Here is a 16734-nt window from a genome sequence, read left to right on the forward strand (position 1 = left end):
TCAAACACAATTCCAATTTGTACCGCATAATAGTTCATATATGCATTATAAATATTGGCCCTTGCATTTCCACGAGGTTCTCCTGATCCGCTGTAATTTCAATGAGAGATTGGTGGAAATGGCGTAAATTGTCATTTTTGTCACTTTTCCAACAGTTCCTATGATTTCCTTCTGGAGAATCCCAGTGGATTTAAAAAGGAAAAATAAATCTACATTTGAACTACAAACAAGGACTATGATGATTTCCTATTGTAATTTCTATGGTCATTGTGTCCATGAATGATGATGATGCGAATAGAAAGTGCATAGAAGCAAAATTTGAAAAGCAGACCTGTCAACTGTAACATTCTCCTCACAAGGTAGTAATAAAAATAAGAACAAGAAGTACCGATCAAGCACCTTATAAGGTCTTATCCAACTTTTCTCTACAATCCTACTGAATTATTTATGTCCGCAGAGGCCATACTCAAAAATCTTTTACAGAAGTACTTCATTTCTAGGTGCCTATTTGAAGTAAATACAATCATAATTAAAACCAACTTAAACTATTAAGCACCTTCACATTTCCAATCTTATTTCTCTCAATTATGATTCATAAAACATAACAGACAAAAATCCAATGCCAAGTAGAGCTATTAATTGCTATATTGTAAATCCAATGCGAGCAATAGTAAGTATTGATATAACAGGCACAATGCACTACTGGAAGTAGTTTTGTGTCAAAAATTTGTTTTAAGATATTGATAAATCCTGTCATTTACTTATCTTACATTCTCAGTGTGAGTGACAATTTGACAAATATAAATGAAGGCAGTATGATATTTAATTAGTCTTGATGTTTTTCTATTTAAAGGCTTTTATCTCCACAATTCCATTGAATCCATTTTGTCCCCTCTCCCGATTCCTTTTGCCATGTACTATTTCCAGCTAAAACCCTGACCACTTTGAGACAACTGACATTGTCTTTACGTATGGGGAAATAGCATTATCCCCCAATTACCATCTTCATCCAGCGGCCTGTCTGGTAACAGAAACTGAATGCGTACAGAATTTGCATTTACAGTTATTTGATGTAAACTGAACAGGGTTACAGGAGCAGAAATTGGTATGCGTTGCGGCCATTTTCCAGGCTTAAATGGGCACAAGACAACAAACTTTACAGTGGAACAGCCATGCCAATCTGCACGTGTGGTCTGGCTAAATTCCTCAAGCCCATTTTTTTGACGTCACGGGCGGCCACCTAAAACAGGCATACTTTAATAAAGGGCCTAATACTGGTATAAGAACCTTTTTGGAAAATTTCTGATGAACAGAGCAGGTGCCTATCCTGCTCAGGATTCTTCAGTGGCTGTTGGGGCTTCAACAATAGGCAAGTTATTTTTGAATCAAAATTTTTTTAAAAACCTTTCTGTGGAGCCAGGAATGCTCCGCCGACTTCACAAACATCATGATCATACCCCAACCCCTCCCCTTCCCAGGCTGTCCACACCAATCCTCCTTCTGGGATGCTATAGGCGAGGCAAGTGCTCTGACATTAGTCACCTTCAATGCCTGTGGAAGTGCGACAGTCGGCAGTGGCTCCCTCAAACTATTAATAAGCCCAAGGTCCAATTCTACATACAGAGCATAGTTCTATTAAGTTCTGCTTCCTAACTAACTGTTTGCATATACGTTTATCTGAAATCTATACACAGAGGATACATCATAAAGGCCCACGGGATCTGAGTTATGTCCCACAAGTGGCTGGTGCTGTTACTTATGATGCTGCAAGTGAATTATAATTAGCATCGTGAGTGAAAAATAAATCATAACCTCAGGATCTTCACAATTTATTCCTTTAAACCATACATTAAAAATTAATTAAAGCATTAATGGTGCACTGCATTTCTTTGCCGTTTAGTTAAAGTGCAGACAGGGATATAATAAGCCTAATGTGAGAGATGGTTTAAGAATATTCATGGCTTGAATAATCTCCAAGTAAGTTTACAGATGAAAATAACAAAGGAGTTTACAGCAGATTTTTAAGGTTCAAGAACAGTTCAAAATTTCCCCGCTCCATGGCACGTTTCGCCAAAACTTTCAATTTAAATCTTTCCAGTCCTGCTTCTGTCCCTCTCACAGCATTCAAATGATTTTAACCAAAATAACAAATGATGGCCTTTGCAATTGTGAACATGGTGTATTATCCCAATACCTTTCCACAGCATCCAATAGGCATAACCATACAATCCTCCTTCATTGTCTAGACTTGTGGGACAACCTTTGCATCATTCCATTCCTACCCATTTAAATTCAGGAAGTGCATTTCCAGCAAAGGTTTTGCTTTTCTACTCAACACAAATAGTTCCAGTGTCCTCCAAGAATCAATCATTCGCTTCTCCTCTCCCTCATCTATGTGCTTCCCCTTGGTGATATCATCTGCAGCCAAACTAGCTTTCATTGGTATGCTGACAGTACCCCACTTTACCTTTCCACTACTTCTCCCAGCTCCTCTACTGCCTCTGCACAGATTCTGCCTGACCCACTGAGTGTTACCAGCATTTTCCCTTTTAATAATAACTTGCACTTATTCAGTGCCTTTATGGTAATAAAACATTCCAACAGGGGTGTTATAAAGCATCATTTGACACTTAGGCCAGGGGCCGCTGAGTTTTGGATGACCTCATGTTTACAGAGGGTAGAATGTGGTAGGGGCTTGGATGGGGCAGAGTTTGTGAGGAGCATCCAGGAGGGCTTCTTGAAACAGTATGTAGATAGTCCAACTAGGGATGGGGCCATTCTGGACCTGGTATTGGGGAATGAGCCCGGCCAGGTGGTCGAAGTTTCAGTGGGGGAACATTTCGGGAACAGTGACCATAATTCCATAAGTTTTAAGGTACTTGTGGATAAGGATAAGAGTAGTCCTCGGGTGAAGGTGCTGAACTGGGGGAAGGCTAATTATAACAATATTAGGCAGGAACTGAAGAATTTAGATTGGGGGCGGCTGTTTGAGGGTAAATCAATATCTGACATGTGGGAGTCTTTCAAACGTCAGCTGATTAGAATCCAGGACCAGCATGTTCCTGTGAGGAATAAAGTCAAGTTTGGCAAGTTTCGGGAAGCTTGGATAACACGGGATATTGTGAGCCCAGTCAAAAAGAAAAAGGAAGCATTTGTAAGGGCTGGAAGGGATTTGTAAGGAACAGATGAAGCACTTGAGGACTATAAAGACAGTAGGAAGGAGCTTAAGCAAGGAGTTAGGAGGGCTAAAAGGGGTCATGAAAAGTAATTGGCAAACAGGATTAAGGATAATCCCAAGGCTTTTTATACATATATAAAGAGCAAGAGGGAAACAAGGGAACGGGTTGGCCCACTCAAGGACAGAGATGGGAATCTATGTGTGGAGCCAGAGGAAATAGGCGAGGTACTAAATGAGTACTTTGCATCAGTATTCACCAAGGAGAAGGACTTGGTGGATGATGAGCCTAGGGAAGGGAGTGTAGATAGTCTCAGTCATCTCATTATCAAAAAGGTGGTGGTGTTGGGTGTCTTGCAAAGCATTAAGGTAGATAAGTCCCCAGGGCCTGATGGGATCTACCCCAGAATACTGAGGGAGGCAAGGGAAGAAATTGCTGGGGCCTTGACAGAAATCTTTGCATCCTCATTGGCTACAGGTGAGGTCCCAGAGGACTGGAGAATAGCCAATGTTGCTCCTTTGTTTAAGAAGGGTAGCAAGGATAATCCAGGAAATTATAGGCTGGTGAGCCTTACGTCAGTGGTGGGGAAATTATTAGAGAGGATTCTTCAGGACAGGATTTACTCCCATTTGGAAACAAATGGACTTATTGGCAAGAGGCAGCATGGTTTTGTGAAGGGAGGTCGTGTCTCACTAATTTGATTGAGTTTTTTGAGGAAGTGACAAAGATGATTGATGAAGGAAGGGCAGTGGATGTTATCTATATGGACTTCAGTAAAGCCTTTGACAAGGTCCCTCATGGCAGACTGGTACAAAAGGTGAAGTCACATGGGATCAGAGGGGAGCTGGCAAGACGGATACAGAACTGGCTCTGTCATGGAAGACAGAGGGGTAGCAGTGGAAGGGTGCTTTTCTGAATGGAGGGATGTGACTAGTGGTGTTCCGCAGGGATCAGTGCTGGGACCTTTGCTGTTTGTCGTATATATAAATGATTTGGAGGAAAATGTAGCTGGTCTGATTAGTAAGTTTGCGGACGACACAAAGGTTGGTGGAGTTGCGGACAGCGATGAGGATTGTCAGAGGATACAGCAGGATATAGATCGGTTGGAGACTTGGGCGGAGAAATGGCAGATGGAGTTTAATCCGGACAAATATGAGGTAATGCATTTTGGAAGGTCTAATGCAGGTGGGAAGTATACAGTAAATGGCAGAACCCTTAGGAGTATTGACAGGCAGAGAGATCTGGGCGTACAGGTCCACAGGTCACTGAAAGTGGCAACGCAGGTGGATAAGGTAGTCAAGAAGGCATACGGCATGCTTGCCTTCATCGGTCGGGGCATAGAGTATAAAAATTGGCAAGTCATGCTGCAGCTGTACAGAACTTTAGCTAGGCCACACTTAGAATATTGTGTGCAATTCTGGTCGCCACACTACCAGAAGGACGTGGAGGCTTTGGAGAGGGTACAGAAGAGGTTTACTAGGATGTTGCCTGGTCTGGAGGGCATTAGCTATGAGGAGAGGTTGGATAAACTCGGATTGTTTTCACTGGAACGACGGAGGTGGAGGGGCGACATGATAGAGGTTTACAAAGTTATAAGCGGCATGGACAGAGTGGATAGTCAGAAGCTTTTTCCCAGGGTGGAAGAGTCAGTTACTAGGGGACATAGGTTGAAGGTGAGAGGGGCAAAGTTTAGAGGGGATGTGCGAGGCAAGTTCTTTACACAGAGGGTGGTGAGTGCCTGGAACTTGTTGCCGGGGGAGGTCGTGGAAGTAGGTACCACAGAGACGTTTAAGAGGCATCTTGACAAATACATGAATAGGATGGGAATAGAGGGATACGGACCCCGGAAGTGCAGAAGGTTTTAGTTTAGGCAGGCATCAAGATCGGCGCAGGCTTGGAGGGCCGAATGGCCTGCTCCAGTGCTGTACTGTTCTTTGTTGTTCTTGTCCTACTCCAGTGCCTCTGCTACACAGTTCAGCTTGTAGGATAGCTCTCACCCAGCTGCACTTTTACTTATCAACTTGTAATCAGAGCATCTCCCACCAAGGGTTCTCTTACCACCCCGAAACAGTTACCTCTGGTGATCTGGAGGATCTTTACTGGGCCCTCTTCTTATCTACTAGCACCCCATTATCTGCAGAAACATCTTCTAAATGTACTCTTACAACACCCAGTTCTACCACTCCACATTCCCTCTCAATCCCTCCATTGTCTTTGTAGTAGATTGCCTGTCTGACATCTAATCTTGAATGAACCACAACACAAAAAATGTGCATCAGGTTTTAATGTTGCCGCAACTCATGAATAAAGATATCATTCATCAAGTTTCACATTCAGTTTGAAGGTGAGAAACTTGGGTCTGAAACTAGTGTCTTAAACTCAAATAAAGGTATGACGACAGAGTTGGCGAAAGTGGACTGGGAAAACAGGTTAAAAGGTAAGAAGGTAGATAAGCAGTGGTAGACATTTAAGGAGCTATTTCATAACTCTCAACTAAGAAATATTCCACTGAGAAAGACTTTCCAAGAAGGATGAACCAATAATAGCTAACTAAGGAAGTTAAAAATGGTCTCAAATTGAAAGAAAAGGCATACAATTCTGCAGAGATTAGTGGTAGGCCAGAATATTGGGAAAATTTTAGAAATCAGCAAAGGATGACGCAAAGAAAAATAGAGATAGAAATTAAAATTTGAGAGTAAACTAGCAAGAAATATAAAAACAGGAGTAAGAGGATCTACAAGAATATAGTATGGAAGAATATAGTAATATAGTAAACAAGAATAAGTAACCTGAAAGGATGAGACTGGGGAATTAATAATGGGAAACAAGAAAATGGCAGAGAATTTGAACAAATATTTTGTATCTGTCGCCACAGTAGAAGGCACTGCAAAGTAGTTGAAAACTCTGGATTACTCCCAGTGCCATGCGCTAGCGAGAGTAGAAATAGGACGATAGGGAGGATCAATGCATTGCTTGAAGCATGATGCAGGAGAGGGGGGGCTTCAGATTCTTGGGCATTGGGACCAGTTCTGCGCTGAAGGCACCGATTCAAAAGGGACGGGTTGCACCTCAACAAGACTGGGACCACTATCCTCGCGGGGAGGCTCACTTGTGTTGTTGGGAAGGGTTTAAACTAAATTGGCAGGGAATAAGCACCAGCATATAGAAGTAGAAAGTAGGAATAAGGTGCATAATGTGAGATTGTTGGACAGTACTAGAAAAGGAAGTAGTTCCAATTTAGATAGCAGACTGAGAAGGGCTACGAAGAATGCAAAGACAGGATTACAATGCACGTATGTAAATGCACAAAGCGTAGTGAATATGGTTGGTGAGATACAAGCAGAAATAGCAGTGTAAGAATATAATGTAGTGGCAATAGCAGAAACATGACTTTAAAATGGTGATGACTAGGTGCTTAATATACAAGGATATAAAAGTGTTCAGAAAAGATAGAGAAGGAAAAAAGGGAGGTGGGGTGGCAGTACTGATTAGGGAAGACACTGAAGTGTTGGAAAGAGGGGATCGCCATGAGGGGGCAAGGATAGAATCCATTTGGTTAGAGTTAGGAAGCAAAAAGGATATGATCATGCCACTAGGGATATGCCTCCAAATAGAGCGAGAGAGAGAGAGAGAGAGAGAGAGAGGAGTAAATCAGCAGAGAAATCACAGAGATGTGCAAGAACTACAGACTGGTGAAACTGGGGGACTTTAATTACCTAAAAGTCAACAGGGATAATTTTAGAGTAAAGTGGAAGATGGGGGAGGAACTTCTGGGTTGCGTCCAGGAGATCTTCCTTGATCAGTACGTTCTCAGCCCAACTAGAAAGGAGGTATTGCTGGATCTGGTGCTGGGAAATGAGGTGGGCCAAGTGACCAAGTGATCATCGTATCATAAGGCTTAGACTTGTAATTCCCAAAAGCAAAGAACAATGTAAGATGGAACAGCTTGGAAGAGGGCTAATTTTAGAAGGGATCTAGCCAAAATAAAATGGAACCAAAGACTGACAGGAAAAACAGCAATGAAACAATGGGTTAATTTTAAGGAATAGATGCTTCAGGTACAGGCTAGGTACATTCCAACATGGGTGAAAGGTAGGAGAACCAAAAACAGGGCTCTTTGGATGATGAGGGAGATAGAGATTATGATGAAACACAAAAAAGTGGGCGTATGATGCATGCCAGGTAAATTCTTCAAGAAAGAACCAGGACAAATACAATAAGTTGAGAGGGGAGCTGGAGAGGAAGCTAAGACTGGCAAAGAGAGAATATGAGAATAGAATGGCAGTCAACATAAAAGGGAGCCCAAAAATCTTGTACCGGGATATAAACAGTAAGCAGGTAGTAAGTGATGGAGTGGGGCCTAATAAGGACAAACAGAGTCATATATGCTTAGAGGCACAGGGCAAAGCTAGAATACTTTCAAAAAAAGATGTAAAGTGGGTAAAGTTTTAGAAACAATAATCAGGGGAAAAAAATTGGCAGGCACTTGGAGAAGTTTGAATTAAGTAAGGATAGCCAGTACAGATTTGTAAAAGGCAGATCATGCTTGGCTAACTGAATAAAATTTTTTGATGAAGTAACAAGAAGGTTGATGAAGGGAATGCAGTGGATGTTGTCTATATTGATTTTAAGAAGGCATGTGACAAAGTACCACATAAAAGGTTGGTTACCAAATTTGAGGCTCGTAGAATAGGAGGGTGAGTGTCCAATTGGATAAAAAAAATTGGCTTAAGGACAGAAAACAGTGAGTCGTGGTAAATGGTTGCTTTTCAGACTGGAGAATGATAGACAGTGGTGTTCCCCAAGGGTCAGTGTTAGGGCCACTACCTCTTTTGCTCCATATAAATGTCTTGGACCTCGGAATATAGAGTAGAATTTCAAAATTTGCCGATGATAGCAAATTTGGAGGAGTGGCAAACAGTGAGGATGATACAAACGGCCTGCAACAGGACACAGATAGGCTAGCAGAATGAGCAGACAAGTGACAGATAGAATTTAATACAGACAAATGTGAGGTGATGTATTTTAGCAGAAGGAACAGGGTGAGGCAATATAGACTTAATGACGCGTGCAGGAAAGGGGGACCTGGGGGTGCATATGCGTCGATCTTTGTAAGTGGCAGGACATATTGAGAGAGTGGGTTTCATAAATAGAGGTATTGAGTACAAAAGCAGGGAGGTTATGCTGAACCTTTATTAAAGGTCTGGTTAGGCCAGAACTAGAGTATTGCATCCATTCTTGTCACCACACATAAGGAAGGGTCCTTGAAAGGGAACAGAGGAGATATACCAGAATGGTTCCAGGGATGTGGAACTTTAGTTACAAGGTTATGTTGGAAAAGCTTGGATTGCTCTCCTTGGAGCAAAGGAGATTCAGGGGAGATTTTACAGAGGTGTACAAGATTATGACAGGCTTAGATAAGGTAGACAAGGAAAAACTGTTCCCATTAACTCTTAGTACAAGGACTAGGGGACACAGATTGAAGGTTTTGGGGAAGAGATGCAGGGGTAATGTGAGGAAGAACTTTCTTACACAGCGAGTGGTAATGACCCGGAGCTCGCTACCCACAAGGGTGGTCAAAGCGGAGACCATGAATGATTTAAAAAGGAAATTGGATGGGCACTTGAAGGAAATAAACTTGTAGCACTACGGGGATCGAGCGGAGGAGTGGGACTGACTGGATTGCTCCGTGCAGAGCCGGCATGGACTCAAGGCCTGAATGGCCTTCTTCTATTCCGTAAATAAATGACTCTAAAATCATGGGACGAAAGGGAGGGAGGAACTTCAAGCAATCACTATCACTAGAGAAAAAGTACAAGGAAAACTAACAGGACTAAAGGCTGACAAGACATGTGATTGCCTGTACCCTAGGGTCTAAAAGTGGCTGCAGTGATCGGGGATGCATTGGTTATAATCTTCCAAAATTCCCTAGATTCTACAAAGGTCCCAGCAAATTGGAAAACTGCAAATGCAACATCCCTATTCAAGAAAGGAGGGAGACAGAAAGTAGGAAACTATAGGCCAGTTAGCCTAACATCTGTCATTGGGAAAATGCTAGAATCTATCATTAATGAAGTAGTAGCAGGACATTTAGAATATCACAATGCAATCATGCAGAGTCAATATGGTCTTATAAAAGGGAAATTGTGCTCGATAAATTTATTAGAATTCTTTGAGGATGTAACAAGAAGTGTGGGTAAAGGGATACCAGTAAATGTAGCGTATTTGGATTTCCAAAAGGCATTTGATAAGGTGCCACCTAAAAGGTTATTACACATGATAAGAGCTCATGGTGTTGGTGGTAAAACCTTAGCATTGATAAAGAATTGACTACTAACAGGAAACAGAGAGCCAGGATAAATGGATCGTTTTCATGTGGACAAACTGTAAACTAGTCGGGTGCCAGAGGGATCAGTGCTGGGGCCTCAACGATTTACAATTTATATTAATGACTTGGATGAAGCGACAGTGTGTATTGTAGTCAAATTTGTGGACGATACAAAAAGAGGTGGGAAAGCAAGTTTTGAGGAGGACACAGAGTCTGCAAAGGGATAAAGATAGGTTAAGTATGTGGGTAAAAAATTTGGCAGTTGCAGCAGGTGGGAAAATGTGAGGTTCTCCACTTTCGTAGGAATAGAAAAGCAAAATATTATTTAAATGGAGAGAGACTACAGAATCCTGCAGTACAGAGGTGTTTTTGTACATGAATCACAATAACTTAGCATGCAGATACAGCAAGTAATTAGGAAGGCAAATGAAATGTTGCCCTTTATTGCAAGGGGGATGGAGAATAAAACTGGGGAAGTCTTGCTACAATTGCAACAGAGCGTTGGTGAGACCACGCCTAGACCACTGTGTACAGTTGTGATCTCCTTATTTAAGGAGGGATATGCTTCCATTGGAGGCAGTTCAGAGAAGGTTCACTAAGTTGATTCCTGGCACGAAAGGTTTGTCTTATGAGGAAAGGTTGAACAGGTTGGGCCTATACTTATTGGAATAATGATGATCTTGTTGAAACATGCAAGATTCTGAGCGGGTTTAACAGGACAGATCATGAGAGGATGATTCCCCTCATGGGGGATTCTGGAACTTGGGGACACAGTTTCAGAATAAGGCGTCTCCCATTTAAGATGGAAATGAGGAGGAATTTCTTCTCTCAGAGGGTTGCTAATCTTTGGAATTCTCTAATGCAGAGGATAGGGGAAGCTTAGTCATTGAATACATTCAAGGTTGAGTTGGACAGATTTTTGGTCTACAAGGGAGTCAAGGGTTATGGGGGCAGGCAGAAAAGTGGAGTTGAGACCATGATCAGATCAGCTATGATCTTACCGAATGGTGGAGCAGGCTCGAGGGGCCGAATGGCTTACTCCTGTTCCTATTTCTTGTGCTCTTACGTGGCATTCTGATCTCAAAATTAGGTCTCTTTCCACCACTACTTACATCTGTCAACAAAATTATCAACCCGAGTAGCTGAACAAAGGGAATTGACATCATAATATCTGTGGATGAAAAGCCTGAGAGGAACAGTATACTAAAGGAACAGGGCTTTGAGCTTTAAGCAAATTGGGTAGATTTTATTTTTCAACACATCATCTTAGGCTTAACAAAGTATTTTAATTACTGTTTTTTTTAAATGACTCTTAGCTCATTGAGTCTAACAACAGAATTTCATCAGTGGTGAGAATTCAAAAGGTACCATTTTAATTTAAAATTCATAATTCAAGAATGAAATTAAGCAAAATTCAGAGATATTATTCAGATTGGAAGAAAATTCCACGGAATCGTTAAATATCTAGAATTAGGTGCAAAACCTTTTTATAATGTCCGAAGGTGCAAAAGTCATGAGACTGAAAGGTAAAACATGATCCATCATTTCAACTGAAGAAACAAAACAGCTTTATTTTTAAAAGTTAATGACTGCTTTCTTATCTTAAAATGACATAAATTTTCCTGTACCTGATTCTCTCCACCATCAATGTAAAATGCAAAAGTCGGCAACCATCCTACTAATTACTTCTCAGAAAGGCTACATAGACATCATGTAGATAAAGATTAACTATACAGCACCTGTACCTTCAATCAACAATTCTTGGCCATGGCTGCCCAACAGAGTTCTTGAAAGAAATGGAGCAAAGTCCACAAAGATCTCACGCAACAGTGGAGCAACCTTTTCCAGGGCTCGTTCAAGTTTTGCTGTGATGCTGTTTAGAAATTAAAAACAGATGTAAGCATAGTAAAATTGCATCAAGTCACGGAATTACATAGAATGTTATAGCGCAGGAAAAGGCCATTTGGTCCAATAGGTGCATGCCTGTGTTCATGCTCCACACAAGCTTTCTGCCACTTAACTTCATTTCACTCTATCAGCATATTCGTCTATTCCTTTCTCCCTTATGTACTCATCTAGCTTCCCCTTAAATGCATCCATGCTATTCATCTCAACCATTCCACGTGGTACTGAGTTCTACATTCACACCACTCTAAGTCAGTCCACTTAAAAAACATAAGTTCCTGTTCAATGAAATTATTTTAGTTTTGCCTGCAAAATTCTACTTGAATCAGAGTTCACAGTATTGTATACGTATAATTTGATTAGTAGCTCAAAATTTAAAATAATGGGTGCTTATCGTAAACACAAAAGAATAATAAAATTCTTGAAGTTATCTTTTTTCCCCTTAATTTTTGTTTTCCCTTTAAATTTCTTCTCTCTTCTACCAAAGATGCTGCCTCCTATGTAAACTTACAGTGTTCTGGTATTTCTCTCAAGTGGCCATTCTTCATAGGTTAGTCTAGGTGATGAGTTCTGATGAGTGTAATGCAATCCTGGGAGTCATGGGAGAGGTGAATCAAAACTGATTCCACTTTTGTCAGCCCTCAGTAACCACAAACACCCTCTTCAATCAGGGTCATTGGACATCAAAGAGGAACCCTGTTTTCATTTTCCATTCCCTAACCCTGGGACCACTGAAGCAACTGCAGCACCTGTGCTGCCACCATAACTGAGATCGGGTAACTAAGCAAAAATCAGGGATTACACCTGAAATTTTCCTGGTCTGTATGGCTCAGTGGCATTCAAGACAATGGTCTGAATTTTCTTTTCCCTCCGTCGAAATAGCGGCCCGCACGCACAGGCCGCGCACTGCCATGCCGCCACAATCCAGCGCGCGGCGACTTATTTCAATATGCAGGGCAGGCCGTCCCCCCTCCCCAAATCACAAGGCGGGGGCAGCCTCAGCGACACCATAAACAGCATCAGTGGCCTCTGCGCAGCCGCTGGTGCCATTTTTAAAGGGCTGCCAGACCTGCCACAAAAACTGCAGACTTGAACCCCGTACCCCTCCCACACTACACTGCAAATAAATTCTCGCCCCCTCCCCTCCCCCAAAACACTTTAATTGCAGAGTTACCCTCTCCAACCCACAAAACAAATTGCCGAGTTGAGTTTGTCCCACCCAACAGCGCAAAGTGCAGAGGTCACTCCGTACCCGCCCCACTCCATCTGCACTAGAAATGCAGAGTTGACCCTGTTTCACCCTCCCTAGTACACTAAAAATCCTAGGTTTCCCCCCTTCCCCACCTTGGTGGCAGCTACTTTCCCTGGACAGAAAAGTGATGGCGCGAGTGTCACTCATCCCACGGAAGATCCCAGACAGCTGGTAAGATTGCAGGTAATTGTATGTAAATGTATTCATGAGGTTTATTTAAATATTTAAAGTTGGGTCCTGTCGTCGAGTGGCGGGAGGCCGCAATGGAGCCTCGCGCCACCGGGAAGAACAGGCCCGGCAATCCCAGTCTCTGTGGCAGGCCGCTGCGATCTTCCAGCCAACACCCACCCACCCACCCACCCCAACCACGGAGCCCGATGTCAGGAGCTCAACAAAATTCAGCCTAATATATTGGGCTTCAACCAAAGAAGCTCCCTCCAGTTATCTTAGTTTTGTACTTTGTAAAGTTGTATCACAAAAAAAATGGAATTCATGAGGATAGAAAAGACTGAATTTAACCTCATGCTTTCAGCAGAATCCTCTGGCATTGGAGCAACTGTCTGCACTGCAGGAAGATTCTTGCTGGTAGCACCATTCACAAAACTGGAAGAGGAGGAGGAGGAGGAGGAAGTGGAAGCAGCCTCTGCAGCACCTGTGCAAAAATAGTTCAAGACATAAACTTGAAAGTAACAGAACAGCTACACTGCAGTATGTCAATAAAACGCCATACAATCCAACCACATTAATACGAAAGGTATCCTTATTTGGATGCAGTGCAACACAATTCGTATACAGTAACACCAATTTTATGTAACTATTCCAATGCTGCCATTTTAGTCTGAGGAAATTGAGGATTTAAGTTGCATTTATCATCTCAAAGCCAATTTTATTATATGTAACTATTCCATAAATTATAGAGTCATTGAGTTATACAGCACAGAAACAGGCCCGTCGGCCCATAGTGTCTGCGCCGGCCATAAAGCACCTATCTATTCTAATCCCATTTTCCAGCACTTGGGCTGTAGCCAAGAAACCAATTATGAAAATGGTTTAAAGCAGTTTCTACATTAAATTTAATATATAAATTACTAGTCATATTTTTGGGATCGACTGATTACATCTATCCCTCCCTAAATAGGCTTCAGTATCAGCCATGGTCCAGTTGGTTGCACTCTCGCCCAGGAGACAAAGGCTGTGGGCCCAAGACCCACTCCAGACACTTCAGCACAAAATCTAGTACTGAGTGCTGCATAGTCAAAGATGCTGTCTTTCGAATGAGATGTTAAGCCAAGATCCCATCTGCCTTTTCAGGTGGACATAAAATATCCCATGGTACTATTCAAAGACGACCAGGGGACTTCACCTGCTGTCCTTGCCAATAACTATCCATAAACCAACATCACTAAAACATTGCTGTTTGAGGGTCCTTGCTGTGCGCAAATTGGCTGCTGTCTTTCCTACATTACAATAGTGAATAAACTTTCCAAGCATCTCATTGGCTGTTAGGCACTCAGTGATGTACTGTGGTCATAAAAGGCACTATATAAATGCAACTCCTTCTTTCTATTCCTTACTGAAAGAATCACTGAATGTAATACCTTTTGTCAACACAAATTCTGATTAAGAGTATAAATTGCTAAAGAAAAAGGAACGCACAAATAACATCATTAATGCAAAATTTAAATTGATTTAATCTAGCTCTAGTAAACTTCATATTCTACATCTACAGAGCAAACTACAATGTTATAACTTTGGCTGTATCAGTTGAACAAATGCTCGTAAAATGGACAAGAACAGCATCTGGCTAGATGTCAAAAAGTAGCATTGGAAACAACAAAAAAGCTATTAAAACAAATGGAACTATTTAACTCTCTGAGCACTGGATATCCTTTACGCATTATAAAAGAAACAGACTTTCATGACTTCAGGACCACCCAAGGTACTTCTGAAGTGTAGTCACTGTTGTAATGTGGAAACACAGCAACCAATTTGCACACAACAATCTCCCACAAACAGCATTGTGATAATGACGAGATAATCTGTTTTTGATGATGCTGGCAAAGTATGCATACTGGTCAGAATATTAGGAATAACTCCTTCTAAATAGTACCATGGGATCTTTTACATCTACTTGAAAGGGAAGATGGAGACTCGTTTCAACATCTTATCTAAAAGACAGCACCTCCAAAAGTGCAGCACTCCCTCAATTACTACACTGAAGTGTTAATGTTAATTATGTGTTCAAGTCTCTGGAATGGGATTTGAACTCTCAACCCACTGACTCAGAGGGAAGAATGGTACCCTGAGCCATAGCTGATTATGTGCAAATATTTAGCATGTAATCATTGCAAAAATTATTTTCCATAAAATTTCCAATGTTGTGTAATATAAAGTAGAATTGGAAAAAAAAACTTTAAATTTTTGGAATTTATTTAATCTTTTACTCCTTTTCTTTTTATGGTATCTTCACATACCACTTTCCTAAAAGGAAGATATCTGCTCACAGGCCTACTTCAACATCATTCTAGAATTTACTGCTAGGAGGTGTACAAGAATAGCCCAAATGACAGACTCTCTGACTTTCCACATCTCTTTGTAATTGGTTCTGATCTGGAACTTCAGTGGAAAACCTGCATTGGGACATTTCACAGTGATGCACATTGGAACTAAAACATTCTGTGCCACTATGCTGTCCTAACATACAACAATTCTTAATAATGTTCTCTAACTTGAGAGTCATTGTTTAAGGTTATTCCACCCTCAAATTGAGAGGGTGGGTGGGTAATCTACAGTCAGGTCTCTGACAATGCTTCTCTGTAATTAGCCAATAAGCACTGCCTGCCTCTCCAGTTACCTTCAGCTCTGGAACTACTTAGCCTCTGGTTAGTATTGACAACTCAACCAGGATTAAGAACTCGATTTTTCAGGAATCATAAACCTACCACTTCACAGAATTCACGAACAAGTACAGTTTAAAAAAAGATCTTTTCCCATTTTAGTGCAGAAATGTTGCTGTAGTCTTGAAAGTTCTAATCAGCTACTACTATTAGCGGTAGTTTCAAATTGCTCCAATGAAATGAAATGCTCCAAATAATGTATTAGACTAAGTACTAATTAATTCAGTTCATTGAATACAGCCAAAATCAGGTTCAACAGCTGAACTAATTCCAGATGAATACCTAGTTGGACATTTAAAAGAAAAGTACTGGTTGTTAAACACCAGAAAGCTTGCTGTCGAAGGATAATGCTGGAGCCTAGCTTTACCCAGTTTCACATTTATTGTACAGAGCAAAAAGATTACAAACATGTAGCTCCTCACTCAAACCCTCCAGCAGTCTCAGTAAGAGTCTCCTTAGAAGTGCTCAAGTAAGACCCCAGTTAACATCCTCCACCTACATATAGTTAAACAATTGATACACAATTAACACTGGTGATACCAAAATATGCATCTAAACAAATACACACGTACACTGAAATTGTTCAAAGGGGTCAGAAAGATGAGCATAGACTAGATAATGGTACCTTTGCACTTGTTTTCTAAATTTCTGGAGAGCTCGGACTGAGGGCAGGATCCTTCAACTGAAAATAAATACATTTCAAGGATGTTGAGATTCTGGGTGAATTACAGTGCAAGTTTACGTGTCAGTGCGAAATGATTTCCACTTCAGACCAATGCTAAACTTGCAGTACAAGTGTAGTGTCAGGGCCTGATTTTGGTTTGGAACAAAGTAGAGCAAGATTACCTGTACACACAGATTTGAACGATAAGCAGTATAAATCCAGTGCACTGCTACCCCGGGGTACTTTTTAAACTTACTTTACCTGAAGAGAAGGGATTCTCCTCCTCCTAATCTCTAAACTTCTAACTATTGGGAGTGAGCTTAGCGTATTTGTGTATACAGCAATCTGCCCCAAACGGCCAAAACTCAAATTGCAGCTACCCAGATTATTAGCTGCAGGTACATGCACTCTAATGCATTGAAATTGCTCCATTAAGCTTGTAGTAGAGGCTCAAAGTTCTAAACTACTACTGGGTGCCAGCTTGGCTCAGTGGTAGCATTCTTGCATTTGTT

The 16734-nt window shown here is 41.4% G+C and overlaps 1 protein-coding gene across 6 annotated transcripts in view; it reads right to left on the reverse strand.

Moving 5' to 3' along the window:
- nbeaa (neurobeachin a) overlaps positions 1–16734 on the reverse strand; it is a 988762-nt gene that overhangs the window by 583743 nt on the left and 388285 nt on the right. For 4 of the 6 annotated variants that reach the window (XM_068033481.1, XM_068033479.1, XM_068033476.1 and 1 more), the window contains 3 exons: positions 16184–16240; positions 13181–13313; positions 11250–11377 (listed from right to left, as the gene is read on the reverse strand). In XM_068033481.1, the coding sequence (XP_067889582.1) occupies positions 11250–11377; positions 13181–13313; positions 16184–16240 (318 nt within the window). The remainder of the gene's footprint in view (positions 1–11249; positions 11378–13180; positions 13314–16183; positions 16241–16734) is intronic. The other 2 variants (XM_068033480.1, XM_068033477.1) reach the window with 1 other exon arrangement.

Source organism: Heterodontus francisci, chromosome 6 (assembly GCF_036365525.1).
Source record: "Heterodontus francisci isolate sHetFra1 chromosome 6, sHetFra1.hap1, whole genome shotgun sequence".
In the NCBI taxonomy this organism is placed as follows: domain Eukaryota; kingdom Metazoa; phylum Chordata; class Chondrichthyes; order Heterodontiformes; family Heterodontidae; genus Heterodontus; species Heterodontus francisci.